General features: G+C 26.0%; 1 protein-coding gene across 2 annotated transcripts in view; it reads left to right on the top strand.

The window, feature by feature from the left end:
• Positions 1–5,717: 5,717 nt before the first annotated feature.
• Positions 5,718–25,290, top strand: part of LOC100162050 — a 33,869-nt gene continuing 14,296 nt past the window's right edge. The window contains exons 1-2 of one of the 2 annotated variants that reach the window (XM_016805144.2): positions 5,718–5,917; positions 19,474–19,576. In XM_016805144.2, coding sequence (XP_016660633.1) covers positions 19,511–19,576 — 66 coding nt within the window. In that variant the 5' untranslated portion in view covers positions 5,718–5,917; positions 19,474–19,510. Of the gene's footprint in view, positions 5,918–19,215; positions 19,331–19,473; positions 19,577–25,290 lie in introns of those variants that run through there. The other variant, XM_016805145.2, reaches the window with a different exon arrangement.

Raw genomic sequence — 25,290 nt, forward strand, 5'->3', positions numbered from 1 at the left:
AAGTTCCACGCCATATTTCGATACTTACTATAAGTTATGATTCAAAGAAGAGCTACATTACTTGTAAGTTTTGTATGTCAAATACATCCCTGATGTTTTTAAACATATATAAAAGTGTTTTATTATAATGGTATTACATAATCAATATGTATTTTCAGTTTTAAGTGACTGTCCATGTGTAAACCTAAGTATTTTACATTATCAACTTTGTTTATATATTTACACTTTGCAGGAACAATTAATAAATGCTTTAGATACACACATCCATAAATGATTAATTATTTATTTGATTAATTTTTAATTTATTATTTTTGTATGCTGAAAACAATACTTATGTTTAGTTTTCTCAAGGTTGATATCGAAAATCAAATCATAATTTTACCATTTTTAAAACCTGGTTAACATTGTTGTACTGTAAATATTCAATATTTTTTTTAGTTTAATAATAAGACGGTATATTATCAGCAAAATAAAATAATTTGGCATCAACATTTAGATTCAATAAGACGATCATATAGATAATAAATAATATAGGACCAAGGATTGTTCCCTGAGGTACGTCATGGCTTATATTTTAGGACTGACTAAATATATCATTTATTTTAAATTTTTGTGATCTATTCGTTAAATAAGTTCTAAAATCTAAATAGGTTATTTTGCTGTTCCGTGAATTCCAGCATAATTTATTTTTCTTAATAAAATATCATGATTCGCACTATCAAAAGCTTTTTTAACTTCCAGGAAGTTACCCATTACTTTACGACTTAAATCCAAGTTTTCGTAATTAAAATGATTGACATAAAAGTGTACATTGGTTGTAGATTTTCTTTTGAGGAAACCAAATTGAATTTTCGAGAAAATGGTAATCATTGAGAAATATTTATTTCTCTCACTTATATAATATACATTTATCGAAAAATTTAGACAGGCTTAGTGATAAAAAAATATCTAGGTCTGTAATTACTGCAACGCAGCTATTATTTCCTGTTTTAAATATAGGCACTACAATTCATCTTTTAAAATAATAGAATGAATATTAAAGTATCTAATATATTTAGACATATAGACATATTTCAGTCATTAATTTTACTATTCAAAAGATTAAATATAAGAGACTCCAATTAAACTTCGTTTAGATGCTGATATTAAGTAGGTAATTGGTTTAACTATTATAGTCTGAACAGTTAATATAAGTTTATAACTATAACAAAGAACTAGTTAACAATTTCTTAAATCAAAATATATAAGTGAATATTAATGGTAAATGTTTAATGTTTTGACGTAGATAAGATATGTAATGGAATTTATGCATTTTTTAGGTTTAAAAGATTATATTATATTTTGACTGTTATATCTGTTTAGTGTATTACCTGAATTATTACATATATACAATTTTAAGTGTATTTTATATTTTATAATAAATAATAATCAATCTTGTGGTATCATACGGTAGAAATAACACGACGATTTACAGATATTTTGTCCCCAATAAAATAAATTGGTACTGAAAATAACTAATTACTTACATAACTAAATCATAAAGAAGATTTGCTTTATGTCAATTTTAATGGCAGCTATCAGGTAAAATTGATGCTTTCGAATAAACTCCATTAAGATGCCACTAAAGTAATATTTGTAAGCATTAAGATCGTGTTAGAAATCATTCTTACGTCACCCTAACATTATTATAAGGTTCACAATTTAAAATATTTAGCTGGTACAGTGTTATCATATTCCGGTATTTTAATTTCAAGTTAATATTATATGTAGGTATATAAAAAAACAGGAAAATATTAAATATGTTATAACTTACTAATTACCTATACAGGTATACCCATATGGCCATATTACACTGCATCTAGTAACTATATATTTTATAATATAATTTATTAACATAACTTGGATTTAAAAATTATACCACGTTATGATTTAAAATCCGTTTGTTTCTCCGAGCCAAAGATGTCAAAATTAATTAGTAAGACTAAAGTTGATCAACAGATTAGTATACTTCAACATTTGTAATAAAGTGGATTTGTAAGAAACTAATCCATGCCTAATTATTTATTTTTAATTACCTAACACTCTAAATGCCCTTTAAATATTATAATAAGAAATTGCAATTTTTTTCATTTAACTATCTTATATATTTAAATATTCTTCTTAACATTATTTATTTATATTCATCAAACAGTAATTTTAAAGAATACAATAATTTTAGGCTGATACAAAAACAAGATAATACTTATGTTAACTTATGTTTTCCTTGTTTTTTTTTTGTACATAATATCTTATTTGAAAATTGAAATTATTATGTAACATTTAATATTTATGTCAGTATATATTATATAAGTATATTTTACTTAAAATATTATATTATTTGTATAGTTAAATGATAGTTTTTTCTTTTTAGATAGCTTAAAATTATATTATATTATAAAAAACCTATTCGTTGAATATTGATACTATATTGTAATGATGAAACTATTTAGTATTTCCCCATATGATTTATTGACATTTTTTTTTTGAAAGTACCATAGCTCAACTAATGGGACCAGTCTTAGATATCAATATACCATAGGTATAGATGAGGTTGTTATATCACTTGTGTTAACACGGCAATAATCAATATAGTTAATTATTAGTGTATATCATAAAAAATATATTTAAAAAGCTTTTCATGCTAAAAACTTGTATATTTGTTTTAGATGTACATGAATTATAAATTTGCAATATATACTTGCCGTAATTTTCCATTAACAAATCCATTAGCATCACCACCTAAATTTATGTGCACATAATAGTTTGGAATTATAAGAAAAAATATGTAATAAAGTTATAACACGAATTATTAGAACTTGGTGTTAAATATAATACCTTAACCGTAATATCAATAATATATATTATGATATTAAATATTTAAATATCAATTCCAAGTTTAATAATCAATTAAACTTTTTATTTAAATTAAAATACGTACAAAGATGTAAAACTTACACTAATTAATACCGCGAAAAAATACTATTGAATATAATAAATAATATACAAAATAATGTCAAACACCTAGAATAATATTTTTAGAATTACAACAAAATAATAAAAATCATTTTAGGAGAAATTCAACGTTGTCAAAATTTGAGCTTATAAATAATATAATATGCCTATACATGGACAGGTATTACTTATACAAATGTATGTCCATTTTTTTTATAAATTCTGGGTGTTTTAATTGTAGCAATATAAAATTATGAATAACCTTATTTTAAATTATCAAGCTTTTTAAACTCATAAACAGCAATTTCACCATACATAAATAAAAAAAAACTAAATATTTGAAACGTAAAAATAACACTTAGAGAGCCAAAATATTTTGAAAATTATATGTCAATAAATTACTTAAGTATATAAATTTGGCGAATGATTATAATAATAATAACTTATGTCTCTATTTTGATTTTGCGTTAACCAGACTATGTTTTGCTAATTTTAAAAATATATTAATATATACTGAGAATTATTTACTTTTAACTCTTTAATATACCAACCAGATTAATTTTAAACTAAAATCCACTAAAGTTGAAAATCGAAGTAGTTTTTCTGGTCCAATTATAGGTAATGATAGATAAAAAACAAAACAACACACACAAATTGAAAAACTAATACATTCATAATCTAAAAATGTTTTTTTAAACGACGGTGTATTATATACGTTGTAAAAATACTTTTCAACTAAATGATCCTTATTAGTTATTCTATAATACGACGTTTATAATATTATTAAATAAATAGGTATGTATTATTAATTATTATATAATATTTTTTACATCTACTAATTAATTTATAATACAATTTGTTTAAATAATTAAGTGGCAAATTATATTTTACTTGATATTATGTATTATATATTTTGATATTATATTATAATCTTAAATACACTGTATAATAGTTGTTTAAATTTTCCCATAAATCTCTTTTGTCCTTTATTAATTTTTGTTATCGATATTTTTATTAATCTTTTTAACGTGACGTTGTTTGTTGTGTGCCGATGACTCGAAAGACTACTATTGTTTGCATAATTTCGTATGGATGATTTTAGCCTTTAGGTATACAAATTATCCTTATTCGTAAATAGGTATGAGGTCAATGGTCTTTCTTTATGGTCTATCTTAAAATTCGTCTTTTAGTTGTGTAGGTATATTATATCAATTTTGATGTTGATCAACGAGAACGGTGAATGATCCAAACACGAGCCTATGAAGAAGTTTTTATCATTAATATTTGTTTGACTATAATAATTAATTTAATAAAAATCCATGTTGAAATTACAGCGATTAACTTTTAATTTATTGCTTCTAATATATATATTAATCCAGATCTCAAATTTAATCTCAAGAGATTTCAAAGTTATAACTACAGTACTTACGTTTAATAAATTTTAATTAAAAATGAAAATATATATTATATATTATTCAGCAAGGAAGACTTTTAAAACTTTTTGTTATTTAGTTTTAAATAAAATCACATTTAATATACATTTTAATTTTAAAATTTAAAATATTATACGTCATAGAATAAGTGGCTGATTTAATTATCATTAGTTGTTGAAATATCCTTATAACTATAATTACCTATTTATTTATTTTTTTACAAATATTTTCTGCAATATATAAAAAATATATAAATTCAAATTCTACAAAAATATTATATTTAAAGTTTTAAAATTATAATATAATGTAAATTATATAATTATTTATTTTATAAATTAGCTATTTGTTTTTGGTTTTTTTAATAAATCTATGTACAAAACAATTAGGTATACCTATATCAAGTTATAATATGCAAGATGTACCTAATGTAATCAAGAACTAAAAATAAAAAAATTACAAAATATAAAACGTCTGCAAAAATGGTTCTAATTTTCATAATAAGTACCTATTTGATTTCTTTGATTTTTAAATATTTTAATGAGTCAGTAGAAATTGTCTTTAATAATTTTCTAGCACGTATAGCAATTGCTACATTTTTATGTTTTATGTTTTTTACTATTAGTTAATTAATCTAAAATTAATTATAAATATTTTATTTTAAATAGGTACGAATATTTTGTAAAATAACTGAATAAATGAATCACCAATATGTATAGTAATTTAAAAAATCGTATAATTTTACTAATTTTAGTAATATATTTATAATTATACTGTCGATACTGTGTAGAAATATACGAATTAGATCAGATCAATTGGTTTTTCATATTTTGGAAACTAATATTATATACCTTAGTATATTATTGTTTAATATAATTTATCTAAATTAATATTTTTAATTTGATAATAAGAATGTGATATTTACTTGAGTCGTCATTTAATCGGTATCTATTTGCATGTGAAATTTTATTTTCAAACAGTTTATATAATATAGTGAACAACTTCTATAATAATATTAATACCATAAAGATTATAATAATATGTGTAGTTATTATGAATTTAAATCGTTATATTTGTTACCGTTTAAACAAATTAAAAATCAACTAACTTATATTTACTCATGTGTATAATAAACAACATAAATTATAATATATACATAAAAAAATGTATTCGCTAAATATTCATACACATAACGACTGGACAATTTCAGAGACGTGCGGGGGGTACCGGCTATTTCTACCTATAGTAGAAGAGATGAATGTTACTAGTGAACCACAATATAAATACATTGGAGACCTCAACGAGCTGGATCAGTATAGTGGGCACGTTAACTTTATGATGTTATTGTCACCTTCGGTATCCATTACGCATTGTTGTATCCTATAGTTCAACACCGACACCATTTATATTATAATTCTATTTTGTTTATCGTTTGTCCGTTGAATATTGTTGTATCACAACATAGCTGTTTTTGGTTTTCATCACTTGTTGAAAAGGTAAGAGGAATGTTGCAATAATATAAATGTATTTAACGTAGAATGGTTTTAGAAAATTATTTTTAATATCGATTTATTCAAGTGACATCCTTAATAAAATAGGAGATTATTTTTTATCATTTTTTTCACTACGCTCTTCATTAGTTTAAATTATGAGTGCATTAATATTGTCATATTTGATTTGTTTGTTTATTATGATTTTATCTTAAGTATAAATAATTGGACGTATTTCACCACAAGAATTTTAAAAGTTTTTTATGAGTTAAGATACAGTTATACATTTATTTTTAATTTTTCAATAGGACCGAGTAAATTTTATTTATGTGACTTCAATGATTGTTGAATAAACTGTTAACTTCTATTTATAAGATTAAAAATAAAATAAAAAATTATGATTTTCCATAGTATTATCTTTATAAAAAATACGCCATTCGAAACTGTTTTTTTTTTGCGATAAGCCAGTGAAAATTATTGAAATATTCACTTTAAGTATAAAACAATCAATTCCTTTATATTATAATAACCATTATTAATTATGTTGATTTATAGTGCGTTTACAAAGCAACCCATCTTAATACTTTGGTATTTTTATTTCTACAGGATAAATCTGTAGATATAATATATTAAAATTTTTTTCATCAGTTTTAATCTACATAGATAGCGTTGGTAAACACGACATATTTTGGAGTAAAACCGATATTCGAATTACGTGCCTAAAATATTCACTAAATGTAAATATAGAAAAGTCAAATGTGATTATAGAAAACAATACGTATAATAATGATGCAGTGTTGTGCATTTCCGCGGTGTCGAATGTTATTCGTATAATATATATGTCATTATAACACAAAAAAAATGACCCTGTAATAAATCGTTTTTCTAAACTAACCTAACCGAACGGTACGGATTATGACCTAAAGCAAAAAATAATAGATAATAATAATAATAATATGCCAGCAGATTTTAGAAGCTCCGATATTCCTGTCACATAAACTTGCGCGAGGCGCACGACCTCGAGCGGTATTTTTCGTTTTATTGTAGCAGTTGCCGGTTCATTAACTGCCGGTTTGAAAATCGTGAGTGCTACTGACACGTCTATTGAATGCGTGAGACGAAATTCAAATCACAAGCAATGACATTATTAAGGGCATTTATATAAATATAATGAAAATCTTAAGTATCGAGTAATGATAAATTTGAGAGTAAACACCGAGCTCGTTGAAATATTGAAAGTCGTTGGACGACTCCACAATAATAATTGAAGTTCAATAGGTAGGTGTTTATCACTCTTAAGTATATGTATATGTCACATCGCGTCTTCTCAATCCCTTGTTATATACTCGTAACGTTATTTTATCGAAATATTTAAATATATAGCCATCAAGTTCGGTAAAACCAATTGGATTGTATTGGAACAATGTTGTATTGTATACGATCGTTATTCGAAATTTCGTATAAATATCGAAGGGACGATGGGGTATTGTGTATACATAATACTATATTATTATACACTCGCAAGATTGTATAGTACATTTATTTACGAATAATATATTTAAGGATTTTATGAATTCCAAGTTGCGAGTATTTTTTGGTCAAGGTCGGAGTGTGAACTAGAATATTAAATAGTTTTTGTGATTTTGTTTTAATTTCACTGTTTGAATGAGATGGAATAAATGACAATTGATACCTATTCTCAATGTCTTATAACTTTCTATGTCATCAGATATATTTCGTTATAACGCGTCACCCATAAGTTGATGCGTTTATTTTGACCGACATCTGAAGTCTTATTATGATATAATTTGATCTTTGGTTTTATTTCATAGCTTATAATGCGGATATAATAATCATAGAATGATTAATATTAATATTTTAATGAATTACATTTCCCTGGTATTAACGCAAAAACATTTTTTATTTCAAAACAACATTTTAATTAATTTATCAAATTTAGTGAATGTATGGTGAATCTGAAAAACAATTAAAGTTTAATAGAATTTTCAATATCAATTAATTATCAAATTGTCAATTACTATCAATATAGTTATTAAAAAAATACTGGTATGCATGGATATTTGTATATATTAATTATTTCCATAAATAATGTAATTTATAACAAAAATTGGTTTTAGTTTATTTAAATAAGTAATAGTGTTTTATTAAATTTTTAATTTTGTGTACGATGTGATTAAATTAATGAAGCCAAACTTTATGTTTTAACTAAACACAAAGAACAGACATTACTCATTAAATTTAATTAATTGTAGTATCATAAGTAAATGCACAATACATAATATACATACACTTTAATATTATATAGGAATCGTAATATGTTATTTAAAATATTAAATGTCTACCACTAACATGCTTTGTTTTGTCAAATTAGTGTAAATTATTAATACGTGTAGTATGATTTACCATATTATATTATTAATTTGATTTTTATATAACATGAATAATTTAATCTTGTGGTTTAGGTATTTAAATCATTTTTTTGTTTGACGGGACTGGTTGTTGAAGGTACCTACCTAATTAAAAAAAAAACGTATTATTTTTATTAGATCATAAAGGTTGTTTTGCACGTAGGTACCTATCTTGTGTACGAAGGCTGCTTTGGATTTGACTATGCTTCAAAATACATATTGAAGGTCAGTTTAGTTGGCATTTCAAATTCTGAACTAAGTAAATTGTAATTGATATCACGTTCACATTCGATCAGCTCTACAGTAAAATAAAAATGAACCCATAATATTTAAATTGATTAAATTATAAAACGTACTACAGCTTATCATATCATTTGTCTCAATTTAATATATTATAATACATAATAAATTATTCAACAAATATTCATCATTTCCAACCTTTTAAAATTATTCACGTAATTACAGTGAAGGTACTGTCAAAGTTAGTTTTACGAGTTGCTGAATTTGCGTTTTAATGTCAAATGTTAATTTTTTGCTGTTATTATTTTCCATTAACATTCATTACCATTAACAAAACGACACGTGTTTTATTTATTTTAGACAATAAATATACCTCCCCCGAAATTTAAATATATAATATTCAACGTTATTTTCACAACTTAATTCTACTGTGTATCTGTGTGGGTGTGTACAGTGCGTAGTATGCTGTATTTCTGTATACAATAGTCAATATTCAATAAATCCATTAACTGCATTTGCCAATATGCCAACGGTGAATTACACAACATTTATAAATCATAATAAATACCGATATAGTATAATATTATAGTGTACCTACATCGCCAATAATAATAATATTGTTTGCCAAAAAAAAAAATTAACTTCCAAACAATAATGGATTGGCTGTTACATATAAAACGCAATCCTTTTGATAATCTCGAAACATTCATTGTATACTCGTGCGTACGTGTTCAGCTAGTGTATCAGTTTATTCGACTCAAAACGCTTTGCTAGCTAAATAATCCTTATAAGTTATTTCTGAGCTTTGTGGATTAGAACAAGTTGGCTAAACGACGATTGGGTATTCTATAATATTGTATAAAATGTAGAATCCGCGCAAAATACAACACAGGGTGTAGGTATTTCAAAACGAGCGAAGGTGGTTTTCGGCCCGAAAATATATTATTATAACATTTATTTTAGATAGCTCTATAAAATATTTTATAGCTAAACTAACTAATATAATAATATAGAAACGTCATTAAAACGTCCAAGGAACATTACCTACGTCGTACAGACGTACCTATTATGGACCCATTTATTCCCATAATACCAGAGTTAAATTTCCTGAAGTCTGAACACCAAAATAACACTTGTGTATTGTGGCTTTTAAAATTATAAAATATATCTGAAAACTGTTTTTGATACGTATAACCATAAATAGATATGATTGAATTTGATTAAACGGTAGAGTGATTATGCGTTTATATTTGTTAGTACAAAAAAAAAAAAAGAATTTAAAAATAATAAATTAAGTTCAGTTTCATTCATCTTAGTGCATATACTCAACAACCGCCGGGTACTTAAAAGTTCAAATGTCATTACAAAAATAATTATGTGTAATATCCCATCGAGTCAATTAGAATTATATGTAATACATAACATATTATTATCTATTTATTATGCGTATTGTATAATATGATATAAACTACAGACTTGATCTTGACCTTGAGAACATGATCGTGTTGATAGACCATAGCGTCTTAACGGTTACCGTAGTTTTGTATATTAGTAAATAGTAGGGTGATTTTTTTTTATAATAGACAAGGCACGTGATAAAATTTTTTCATCACAACGAATTGTACAAGTGAGGTCGAAGTGTACACGTATTAATCAAACCGATTTGTCTCGGGGAGATCATCGGAGACGAAATCAATGAACCATTTTCCATGTGGCCATACATAATTCGGCTTGGTTCCTCCGAGTTCCGAACCACGGGTTTTCGTTTCCCGTGTTGACTTAACCTCGTCGCATTTACAATTTAAAGCATTCTTCGGCGGGACAAGAAGATTTTCTATAAAATAACAATAATAATTATATAAATATATCTAACATCAACAATGGCTTGAACTGGATATTCTTACATAGGTGCGAAAACTACACGATTGCCACTATCTAGCCTAAAAAACTCCGTGTTTTTTTTTCGATATACATAATATTATTGTTCAAAAACACAAGGACTGAACTATTTGAGAAACTAATAATATTTACACCTGATTATGTAAACGTGATTATAATAGTATATGAGATATTCACGTTATCTATTTTTATTTATCTATATAGATAATATTGAAAAAATTCCTTAGTAAGAGATACCGTTCTAATATTATATATTTTTATTTTATATAAATACATTTTTTGTGCCTCGTAACTTTATGACTCATAATGTATTTAAGTAATATATTATTAAAAAAATATTTTGTCGGCACAGTTAATGAAACTAACATGAATTAATTAATTAAATTCAAAATTATTTTCAATAAGAAAGTTATAGATACATAAAGTAATAAATATAATACAATTTTTAAAAAAACATTTGAATGTGGTTATTTAATGCATTCATATACGTTACATGTTTTATAGTCATATAATACTCTAATAAGAAAAACAATTCATTTTGTGGAAGTATGAAACATATTTGTTTTGAAATAAAATAATTAACAATTTTTACACAATTTACACAACATTATACAAAAAATAACAACATAATCTAAGTGACTAAGTAGTATAAGCGACTATATTAAATTTTACCTTTTTTTTGTGCATAAATCACGGCACCACGAGTGATGGGTATATCGCATATCACCCTTCTTGCTGCTCTATTATGTTATACTTTTATAACATTTTGATAATATAATGTTAGTATGATGTTCAAGGTACTTAATTATTGAAGTCTTAAATATTTATTTTCCGTATATTAATCTAAGTTTAATATAAAATATACCGGTAAAAAAATGTATTAAAAGCTTAAGGTATACTTAAATGTATTGTTTCTTTATAAGTACTTACAAATTACAATACTAATCTTATAGATATTTTATTTTTAAAACTTAAGAGGACGCTATAACCCATGCATTTGTTGTTTCCGTTTTACACATGTATGACAAAGTAAATTCGCATTCACTAGTTTCAATAGTGTGCTGTAAGTTTTGAATGAATTGAGTGAATAATCAAACTTTTAAGTATGAACAGTATATGTGCTTAAGCGTCAGTGATTTATAAATATTTAAATTTTCAAGCGATATATGAACATTTTTAATTTGTAGTATTTCCCATATTCATATCTTTCTTAAAAATTAAAATATTGAAAAATCACTGACATTTAAGCACAAATAATGTTCTTACTTAAAAGATTTATAATACACTATAATATCAAAACTAACAGCACACTATTACAACTAGTAAAAACAAATGTCCATCCTCTAAACAAGTAATATTTATAACTTTTTACCTATACCATAAACATATAAGAATAGTTGTATATAATTCACATTTGATTAATTTATGCATTACCTACCTATTTTACCTACTGAAAATATATTATTTTCATTGTCATATAAAAATTAAAAATAATTTATAAAGTAAACGTAAGTATATAGGTACTTATTTACTTTATTTTATTTCATCCAATACGTGACTTATACACGCACAAATAAATAATATTATTTTCATTGGAACCAAATACATCACGATTCTTGATGATTAAATTTTAATAGCCAGACAAGACATAATAACCGAATGCGTGGCACTCACCACTTGTATCGGTTCGCTCACCTTGATTTAAGATAGTCTTGGTGGTCCATTATTATAATATTATAGGCACTTAAATTTTAAATGTTGTATTAACTTCTTCAATACATTTTGCCGGTTGTTCGTAATTTTTTTGTGTACTGTGTGCAAGGAAATTACTGAGAACATTGAAAACGGCCTTTTCAAAGAACCAACTAGTCGCAATATTCATTCAATAGATAGGGCTACAGGAAACATTAGAAGCTTTTGAGTTTTTATCACTAGAAAGTGCTTACAGTATATTTTTTTCCCACAAAAAATCATCTATACTTTATTGGCTTAACCGAAAATCTAAAAAAAAATGTATACATAATATACCATTATTTTACATTAGGTGCATTTAAGACATACTTAAATTCTTAATATTAAAATTGGTACCTATTACAAGAATATCGAATAAAAATAACATTGGTTTCGTATGTATTTTTCATAGGTATATGTTAATACATTTTTTTATATCCATTAATAAGGGAAAAATATATTTATAATAATGAAGTAATGCATAATATTATCTTTGACTTTAAAAACAGTTAAATTTAAATATTTTATTCAGTATTAATTTCAAATCAGGATTTAATTATCATTATTTGTTTTTACTTTTTAATTATAATATAAAATATTATACAAATATTATGTGTATATTGTATATGTTTATAAAACATAATTTTCTTAAAATTTATTTCATTTTTATTACGAGTATTTTAAGTACCTATTTAATAGCGTCTTCAAAAGCACAAAGACAGTTTAAGACACTATTCATAAAAATAATGTACAAAGAATTTAATTTATTATTTTATAACAGAGTATGCCCTTCTCTCTAGAATTCTAGTTTATTTTTATGGACAAGCGTCAGGCAATCTACTGCAGTAACATGTTATTGTTTGTTTTAATCAGTAAGTTAATTATGTTATTTTTTTATATACTGGGAAAGTTGAAAAAATAAACAGCGATTTTAACTTTTTGTAAAAATAAAATAGGTATAACAATTAATAACAACAACACTTCTTAATTAAAGTTGTTGTTTATAATATTATTTAAAACAAACTATTGTCAAGTAATATTCTGTAGAAAATACGAGTAGCTATGTATAATACATAGGTATATCTATACACATATTAAGTACGTCCTAGCTATATAGTTGTCATGAATTAAGTATTAACAGATTAGGTATTTACACAATTTTTATCACTTAATCTTTCCTGTAGTCCTGCGGTAGGTATATACTTATAATGAATCTATATTTACATACATTTATAATGTATACGAACACTCTACAAGAAGTTTCGACCACATATTACAATCTCTTTACAGTCGGTTATCTGGTCGTGTGTATATACATAATATGCATAGGTATACGAGTTAAAACCTTTGAAGACAAAGCGTGAGTGTCGTTTGAAGTGTAGACGCACGTACGTAGAGTTTGAACGGCTTATGTTGACATTTATGAGACATAAAACATGAAAAAAAAAAATGATAAATAAAACATTAACCGTGTGGAAAATCATTGCCAAATGTCAACGCAGTATCAGGACCCGTTTGGCTTGTAGAACGACCACACGCAGGACTAGAGGATTAAGAGTCACGCGATGTAGGTACCTACGGATCCGCGGCAATTTGGATTAATGGTCATTCTTATTCCTCGTCTCTCACAGAGTGATCCTCTAACTAAATTGTATTCCGACCCAATGATTCATAATGTTGCTCGCACGCGTTACCGTCCACGACGATACTTATACGCGCGAACAGTGGTATACGTTAACCATGTTATCCGGATAGGTCAAGTTTGTCTTGTATTTATGTGTAACCACTATATAATAATATGCCCCGTCAGCCGAATCGGCCGGTGACTAATCCACTTATTGAAAATGGTTACTGACCTCTGGCGTGATTTCGAAGTAGGCGCAAATACATGCGCACTTACGCACACTCACTCACACGTACGCTAGCTGGGAAGGATATAATGTGTGTGTAAGTGTGTGTTTGTGCATACATGTTGTGCGGACAGAGAGATAAAAACGAATATCCTGAGAGATGTGCAAACACAACGTATAACGGGCAACCGTGCTGTTTACCGACTTTTGAAAAACCGTCTTGGGTTACCCTAATTGAAAATACTAGTCTGGCTATTGTGTGGCGAAAAAAAACCAACACACACATACACACTTCTATCCACTGGTTAACCACGTCTGGGCAGAAAAATAAAAAGGTACATAATACATCATTATGTTTTTTGTATTATAAAATATTTATTATTATTAGGGAACACCTTGCAATAACAATATCATACAACATATTATTATCATTACCTATTAATAACAATATAATAATATAATATCATTATGGAATAGGTTTATCCGCCACATAAAATATTAGCGTGTCATTAATTTCGTTAAAATATTAATGCTCTTGGAGCGATGGTAAAACAAGTTCGGTAAATGCGAATGCTCATTGTATACGAATACGTCAAATATAATATAGTACAGTAGGTAGACGTTTGTAATAGGTACATGATTTTTTACATTTGAAGTTCAATTTATCACGTTAACATTTTATTTCGTTCCAATGTCTTATTTCTAATACGACTGTAAGTTTTTACCTCTTATCTTATATACCTATATCGATCACATAAATACATGTACTTTTTTAATTTATAAATATTAATTATGATTTTTTTAATACTTCAACAGTCGTTTTCAACAGCTTTTCAGATGTTTTATTTATTATGAAATATACAGTAACTCTGTTACTCTTTTTCTCTAATAATTAAAATATAATAATATGTACGCAAATAAAATATACTATACGTTTGAATATGACGTAATAATATAGTCGTAAACAAAATATATTCATATTACACATTTTAACATTTTATTTCATTCACTTTTGTGTTTGAGATCGCTATATTGTAAAGTTACAGAAAATATTTATTAACTGAAAGATACTCCTAAAGTCTCAATATTATAGCTGTTATAGGAGCAACATTTTTCATGTTTATCTAGTTTTATTTCTCGGAATTTATTGCTCTTATTTTTCTTTGTGTATTGTTGTTGTTTGTATTAACATCCTTTGAATATTATATAAAATGACGATTCAAAACTAGTTTTCTTCTTTATTTTGTGTACCTACAAATATAGGTAATTGATATACTGAATTATAAATAAACATATCTCAGTACTACTACTTATTAATTTCAATTTCCCGTTTAAATTGCGGGATGGACGGTTTACATAATATATTTTATGCAAGTGCATTTAATGTTCATAGACTGTTAATAAATTCAAATCGTCAAGTATCAATGGTTTTTATTGTATTTTTGAACGATGACTGATAAATAATAGAATTATATTATAATATGTTAATATTATGTTATTATTAATGTCATGTTTTATTAGTACTTAGATAATTTCAAGATAATTATCTATTTCGACGGTAAAAAAAAAAAAAATTAATACATTTCAAATACATATTATTATATTATTTCAGTTTGAATTTTAATGTTGAATCACATGTTTATAACATAAAAGTTATGTTATACTATCTATAAATATAGAGTCTCAGTGTGGTTGTCCTTGTACATTTCCTTCATCACCACTTACTGATTATATTGCACTCATCTATTCTATATTTCTATCCCACCTAAGCTTTAGAACTTACATAAATACAAATGATTAAATAATTGACTATCTGAGATTTTTGAGCCATATCGAAACATAGATTTATTTTTAATTTGAGCTTAAATAATTGTAAAAGTATTTAAAATCATAATAAACGTAAGTTAGGTTAGGTAGGCTATAGCTATAGGTAAAGAAGCTCTTTAATATTATAGTTATAATTTTAAACTCATATTTCATAAATATCCATAATAATTATTGACTGGGACAAACCAAATGGTGTATCTAAACAAATTTTAAGTGTTAAAACATAATATAGTTATATACTTGTATGTATATTATAAATTGTTACAACATTCAGAATACTTATTTTCTGTAGGTAGGTAATTAAATAATAATATCAGTATCTGTTGCACTACATACACAACACTTCACAAAGTTCCGTACTTCCATACACTTAGTTGAACAAGACGAATGACGACAAACTAGTATGTATCGTGAGTCAGCAGTTAAAATATAGCGACAAGTGATTGCCAATCAGTAGGTAATATTGGTCTTTGGTATTTTAATACGATCATGATTCATGATAGTTCTTAGAACCTAAATACGATTTTTATTTACAATCCTTATTTTATAAACTAAATACATTATGGGATGAGAAATCTTTTAACAAAAATGGCTCGCAAGTTAATAGTTTTAAAAAGTTCAATTGTAGTTTAATAAATTTGAAAATAAAATAATGTAAAACTATGTTATTTTATAATTTAAATTATCACAACGTATGATAAAATAATAATGGAAATCAAATATTAAAATTACATCGTTATTATTATTATTATTATTATGTGGGTATAGTGGGTACCTACTATCTATATACACTATAGTTTTACTTCCTAGATAACATATTGATTTCACATTTTAACGAATATTCAAGGAGGTTCTATGTTTATACGAGTTTTCCAAATCACGAGTGAAATTGATGTGTAAGTATCTAAATTGGCTATCGTATGTATCCAAAGAAAAAATGAACAGGATTATAATTCTTATATCAGTGGGCAAAATAATTATTCAATTATAGACATGTAGTAATTCCTGTAATAGAACCCGACGACGTATCTAAAATTGAATCCAATTGAATAATATTTGTGTAAGAAAAATACATATTATCTACAACGAAAGTAAATATTAATTATTGTATATCTGAAATGTCAAATGATATAATATGTGACTAGAACTTAGAGGCGTGTGTGTGTATTAGGTAAGTAACTCAATCAATTTATTTATAACTTTTATAAATCATTTAGACTTTACCTTTTTAACTAAATATTACTATTCTGTTATGTTCACTAACATTCCGGTAATTGATCCGATGTCGACAACGTTAGAAACGCCAACAATATTATTAAGGTTTTTTAAGTACCTATAGGCTACAATAGTCTATGTCTCTATTGTAGATACGACCATGGCCTAGAGGTGATATGTACTTAATATTGTTAAGTAAATAATTGAACTGTTATCGTCTTCATATTGGCCAACAATATCGATGTGTAATACAAAATAATTTATGTCGAATAGTAGTAAAACCATAATGCCATAATTATAATATTATGTGAGTATGTGACTTATATTATCTATCATGGTGTATTTAAATGTATAATACACTCATAGATATTATTTAACATAGTATAAGAAATCTGACTGTACAATAAATTATTGTCGTGATTCTGCTAGAGACATTGCTTTACTTATTGTAGAGGATCTAGGTAATTCGTATTTACGGCCTCTATTTGGAATGACTCCCGAGCACTCGGTGTTCGCAATCCCACTTTAGAAAGTATAACGTGTTGTTGCATTTATTTGACTCGGAAATTATACTATTAAAAAAATTTAGCACCAGAATATTGTCTAAGACTCACAAGCGTTGGTATTCTTTGACGCGTTTATTAAGTTACTGATGCGTTATATTATTATGTAACAATTTGAAAATAAATTCCGAAGACACTATATAACTCGAAACTCAAGAAATACAGCAACAGAGAATATTCATTGAGATTCAGGATAAACACATAAAAATAATGGATAACACATTATGTTAGAATCTATGATTTTTCTAGGAATCCGTATTTAACTCTTATTTAAATTACCTAGGTACCTATATAAATTGATAATTTGTATTTATCGTGTAAACTATACTTGGGCAGAACCGCTATCATATTCGTTATACAAATAATTTGTTTGCATGATATCGCGTATACAAAGTGTGATCAAAAAAAATTAATTTTATTCATGCAAGCTATGTAATACCAACAAAAAATATAATGGCTCATATGATTTTAGAACTAGTACTTAAAAACAAAATATAAGATAACATAATATAGCATAACAATTAATAACAATAGCGTCTCTAACTATTTATTGCACTCCCATTTACTCTTAAGTATACGAGGTTTGACTGAACACGAAATCGCGGGAGATATTTTATACTAATCGCCACACTATACCTAACTCATTATTGAGACGTCATCGAAGTGCCTACGGATTTCGAAATTATAATATACTTATTTTACGGTCGGGATCCGCGGTACCTATCTTTATAGTGTATACGAAATTGACCGTCTGCACATCGCATACATGATAAATATTCATTTTTTACTTCTAAAGGCTATACCTAATATGCACAATTTAATAATAATAATAATATATTCAAACTGTATAAACATTATAATATTACACACATTTTGCGTGTCGCGATCGCTCCGTGGACCGCCGCCACAAGCCACAATTGAAGGTCGTCGTTTCCCAAGTATTACGACCTGCAAGTACCTATACAATGTATGTATAATGTCCTGCCTATACTGCAGACTGTCTGGATGTGTGGTTGGGATTGGGGCTGGTGGAGGGGCTGGCGATTGGGATGGAGAGTGGACGACGAGGAAGAAGACATAAAACACTGCAAATAATATAACACATAAAATAACCGAACGACTCCATACGTTATATTTTTCCATTGCCGTGGTCGACAAAGTTTTGAGAACAAGTACCTAATACCTATACCATAAACAAACGTGGTACATGACCTTTTCGACGTGGTCGACGTTCTTGTGGTGGTCGTCGTCGATATCGTACAATTGAAGCGCGCAAATTCCGATCATACTCACATTGTGTTAGATCTGTATGCGTTTTTTTTTACCATCTTTTATTTTATATTTTTTACCATCGTAATATTTTTGTTTTGTTTTTATTGTGGACTATTGTACTTTAGTCGTTTCCCTCTCTTCGTTTTTCCTGAGGGTTTGGCCTTGTTGAACGACAAATTTCCATGTTTTTCATAGTCATAAAAACGTAGCACGCAGCCCCTCGAGGGTCAATTAACGACTGGTTTACTACACTTAGCGAAGTAATACGAACATTTAATACTACTGTTCCTGATCTAAATGTGTTAAAGATTTCGTATCGCTTTGATCAAAACGTAATAAACAAAAAATATAATTTAATTCCCGAATAGATCTGTCGCGATCGAAGGTTAAGAGGTGCGAATCATTATTTTAAACTGTCCAATTGAACAATAATACTCATTATGTGTTTGGGGGACCCGTGAAACGATTCAAATTATTTTTAAACATCACTCGCTATAATACAGTATTCGGTATTATCTTATAGTTTTTTTTTTCAGTTTGAATGCAGTCGTTTTGAAGTGTAATAGCACAAAAATGAAAAAATGTTTGATACCTACTCAATGGACTCTGCAAATCTTCGTTCCTGTTTGTTTACTTTGGGTGAGTACACAAAATAATAAATAAAAACGTATTATGATTTCATTGTTAGGTATAAACTATAGTAACAATAGGTATATGACGTAAAATAGTTTTGGCCACTCTTATAGCATAGAATAGATAAGAATGTTAAATCACTAGGTATATAAACGGATTGTATGCATATGCTTACACTATATCATATTAATTATAAAATATAAGCATTAAGGCGTAATAAATTATTAAATTATGCTTTGTTCACTTAGGAAGAGCACAGAGCACGTTTTAATTATGCTAAAATAAAATATGTAATTAAAACAACAAATAATTGTGAAATAAAATATACAGTTTCTACTTTGTACTCAAGTTTGTTTCCATTTATAATGATATAGTATTATTATTTTCCATGAATTCTTTTAGAATAATTATTAGAAACGAAAGCTCATTCAAAGAAGTCAAGTGTAGTGTTTGAATACTATGCTTAAAGTATTTATTTTAACATTTCACATAATTTAAAATATACACGATATAGTATGTTCCTTCAACCGAGCTTTTCATTTTATTAAAAAAAATATAACAACAGAACACCAGGACGTAAATTATTTTATAATAAAAGAATGTTAAAAGTTTAAAAAAATATTTAATTACAATTTATTTCTTATTAATTGTAGGGTGTTCGTAAATTGTCTATTATACAAGAAGTTTTATATTTTATTATATATAGAGAGTAGAGGCCATACGACAGTATACATCTATTGTCTATACATAATATAGCTTTTAAAAATAATAACAATTAACAAAAGATTGTAAATGTACATAGTTCGATTTTCGAACGTTGGGTACATATGTACAAATTTAAAAAATATATAAAATGGCTGAAGCATATATTTTATTAAGTATTTTAAAGTATAAACTAAGGTATTATAAAACAGGTTTTTAGTGAACATAATTTACAAATTTTACACTCATAATTAAATGATCTGGAACTATAACATACGAATAGATGACTAGTAATTATAATGTAGCGAATTACATGTGGCCAAAATATAATAAATCAATTTATTTAAAACATGTTATTAATTTAGTTATTGATTTTTGATTATAGTTCTTGAAGACAATTTGTATTATTAACTATAGTTTATTATATATAATAATAAAAAAATACTTTCGTAAAAAATGATGTATTATATTTTTACATAGGTATACATTTTGTTATAAGTGTTTTTATTTCTCAATTAAATAAATGTAGACATCAAAAAATACTGCTACCTACCAAAGTTACATGAGCACAATATGAAGCATCACTTTAAAATCAATTTCGTTTCGATTTATATAAAAATAAGTTGTTTAAAAGTATGTACACCTACTAGCAACTAGCAATCAGCAGATTATACAAAACGTACTAGCTTAACTAATATTTATCTAGTTGTTTGTAACTTCCATACAAAAAAAATTGTTTAAAAAATGTGATTTTAATGTGTTGTACAAAACCGGTTCAGATAAAAATTAGGTTGGCCGAATATTGTCACCTTTTTGGAACATTTAATTTCATCACATCTACAATATATAATGGAATTTATGCAACACTAACGAACTTTAATAATATCGTTTTTGGCACCTACGCAGACCATTGTTAAAATGACATAAATAATATTATCAGATCGGGGAACTTCGCCTTCAGTGAACTCATACATTTAAAATTCGTTTCCATCGCAACGCCCTTTTTGTACTAATAAATATACAAATTGAATAACTTACAACGACAACAAAAGTATTCGGTCGTGTGTTTAAATAAAAATTATGATTTAAGATTTAAAGAATTTATTAAATTGTATGATAAACTATATTCTCGTTTAAAAATAAATCATATTTATGTTCATTGAAAGAATATACGTATATATTATTTGTATATAATAATATTATGTCTGTTATAACTTATAACTATTATTACTATATATAATATGTATTGTGTATTTGTGTATACGAATAACGAATATTCGTTATATAGGTACATATACATTTAAGCAATTTTTTTCGACAGTATATTTTACTACAATTTGATGATCTTATAAAAGATTAAAAATGTGAAAATCCATTTTTATTTAATTTAAAATAGTAAACAAGTCAAGAAATATCGAACATAATCAATTTAACAAAATGTTTAGTTTTTCGTATTTATTTTCATTTTCCGAATTCATATTTATTAAGATTGTAGATTAATAAAAGTAATAATAATGGAGTACCTCTTAATTATAATAATTATGTAAATGATAATATTATAAATATATATATAATATATATAATATTATTAATGTTAACATTCATCGCAGTTTATAAGATAATTAAATAAAATTATTGTAGTCTTAAAAGTACATTATTTAACAGTTAATAACTCATGTCATGTTGTAGAAGATTTTGTGAATTAAGTTATACTTTATTTATATTCTAAGAATAGGGAAAAAATATTGATTTTATAACATTGTACATTTTATTTTGATGTGAAATATAAAACACAAAAGCTTTGAATTACAACTCTATCTATTATCCAAAACATTTCAATTCATTATTTTTACGAAATTAACATGAATTAGTTCAATGAATACTTGTAATAGGTATTTAACTAACATTAATTTATATTAATACTTAGAATGTACCTATTAATATTCATAAATGTAAAAATATAAAAAAATGCAGAATAGAATAGAATCTGACAGTTATATTATTGCTTTCAAAATGTAATTTTTAACAAACTTCATGCGTTCCTATTACACTCATATCGTTTTTTTTTTAGCATACAACTGTTTACTACAGTACCTAAATATTTAAAATCAGTAAATTATACAAGTTCAAAGAACTAGTTTAAATGTAATTTAGATTGATAATTGTATTGATGTGCAGCAGTATTTATTGTGTTATTGTAGGTATCTAAATACATTTGCGTGTACATTGCGTATCAGCGTTTAGTGTTTATGAACGTTTTGCTTGGAAAATACTGAGTGTAGAAATATTAGAACATTTATTTGGTATCATAATGACTTATTAGGTTTCACACTTTTTCATGTAGATCTATATTTACTGTATAATATTCTAAAACAAAACAATACCAATACCAACCTGCCAATTGAACCAATATTTTTATTACTGTAGTCTGTAGTGCTGTGATTTACGTTTATAAATTAATATTAAAGCCTTGTATGTAATAAAATTATATAAAATTAAAATAATCATAATAGGCACAGTATAAGAATACTGTGTATGAATTTAAAATAAAATGTGATAAAAAATTAAGATATTGTTTAAGATATTGAATTTTTAATTTAGATATTTAATTAAATCAACTTTTTTTTTTATAAAAATTTAATTAAATAAAATTGTTTTTATATTCTTATCGTTCCAAAGTAGAACAATTGCCTACTAGATACTATTTTAAATTATCATAAAAATAAATGCAGTAGGTACGCACTTATTAATACGACTCTACTATCATTGCCCACCGCTGACCATGAATCGTGTTTGTTCCAATTTTGATGATAAAAATTAATAAATTATTTTAGTTTCGAGTATTGTGAACGAAAATATGTTCAAAACATGAGAACAAAATATGGAATTATTAAAGAATATATGACAAAATATGTAAAATAAAATATGACTTTTATTATACCTATAAATTGTATTGGAAGTCTTGAGATACGAATTTATTATATACCAAACATCTAAATTAATTTATCATGTTTCACTAAAAATATGAGCTAAATCTCAGCCTACTTATTATCATTTAATTTTAAGATGAGTGAAACAGTCTACGGAGTATAGGGGATACCCCTGCTGCACACCTGCACCTTACCACTTGTAAATTAAACTTTGATTGCTTGACAATAATTAAATATACAAAATGCTCTACTTCAGGATATAAAACAAAATATATCATAATATGTTTTTAGCTTACAATAAATTAAAAATTTATAAAATCATTATCATGAAAAATCGTAAGCAATTCAAAAATGGTATTAATATAAAGTTTAAATGGGATTTCCGTAAAATAACTGAAAATACTGAAATCAAATTTACTTACAAATATTACAAGGTTCACTAATGATCGCTTAACAATTATAAAATGATAATTTTGTTATGTTAGCTAGTAGTGCACGGTCTACCCCCCCCCCCACATTATGTACTCGAAACATAAAACATTTAAAAAAAATATATGTTGACTCTTTTTGAGCTGTACATTATACTAGCTGAATTACTTGGCTTCGCCCGAGTGTAAAATATTTGTGTATAGGTACACCTCGATCCCCATTCCCGTCTAGAATATCTTGCCGAAAAAATACCTTAGACTTATGAGATTAATATAATATAATAGGTACCGTGAAAATTGCAAGCCTCAAGCTATCATTAGTTAGGCTCTACGTTGATCAGTCAATGAGTTAGTCAGGACACGTTCGATTATATTATTATATTTTAGCCATTCCGCCTGGCGTTGCCCGTGAGATACGCTTGTGATTATGCGATAAGTATATATTTTCAGACCTAGCGAGGTACGTAGTACTTACGTACTTAATTACGAATATTTTATTAACTCGTTGTTTAAGATATGCATGTGTTAGTTCCCACCTTCCCGGTATAACTGTCGAAAAGTTAGCATCATAGGAATTCCATGTTTACTAAGTTATAATATAATATGGTTTTGACCAAATATTATAATATACAGGTTTAAAATGATATTCAATAACAACCAATCGCAACCTTACAATAAACAAAAATATATTACGCCAGAGGAATTACAAAGTTTTTGAAATTTTTAAAACTTTTAAAACTTTTTATGGTGAGTAGGTATAGGCGCAATTTCAATAAAAAAAAACGAGGGCGTTTATAACATCTGCATTTTCTGGACATTTATAATTTTGAGGTGGTAATTTATTTTTTGAGCAAAACTGTTATATAAGTTATAACAAATTAACATTGAACACTCGACCAAACTAATCGGGAGTATGAGTGTCATACTGCCACCTGATACAGTCTTCATAACTATTTCTATTTCATTATTAATGTTATGTTAGTAATAGGTAATATTGTAAAAAAAGTTCAATAAATTAGGTATTTGTAACAATTTGTATACATTTGGATATATATTATCTTAAATCATATTTTTAAATGTACCAAACCAAAATGACAAAATTTTGGAACTTAGAACTGATTAGTGAATACTGAAAAGTGCAGGACTTGTAATGAAATGTAATGTTTTGATTTTAATTCAATGTCTACATAATTTTATCGATGTTTATTTTTTCTTAACAACATTATAAATGCGTGAGAAGGTTAAATAGTCGTTAAGTAAATAAAAAAAGTAGTTTAAAAATAGCAGTTTTCTGAAATTACCAATAGCAACCTTACAATAAACACAAATATATTATGACAGATGGCACCACTGTTGTATCTTTGCCTTCAAGATTTCATAATTTTCTAGGGGTTTTTCCTAAAATTTTCTATCAAAAAAAATTACAAACACAACAAAAAAAGAATCAGCCAAATCAGTCGCGTAGTTTATGAGATTAGCCGTTAAAAGTAGTTTATATAGTAAGATAAAATTTGTAGATATTTAACATTTTTAATTTTTTTTATCTATAAATGTCGGTAAAATGTTTAATGTTATATAATATATATTATATAAGAGTTACTTCGTCAAAAACCTTGAAAGTATAATACAATGTTCCTCATTTTTCACGTTTTTATTATAT

The sequence above is a fragment of the Acyrthosiphon pisum genome, chromosome A2 (assembly GCF_005508785.2).
Source record: "Acyrthosiphon pisum isolate AL4f chromosome A2, pea_aphid_22Mar2018_4r6ur, whole genome shotgun sequence".
Lineage (NCBI taxonomy): Eukaryota > Metazoa > Arthropoda > Insecta > Hemiptera > Aphididae > Acyrthosiphon > Acyrthosiphon pisum.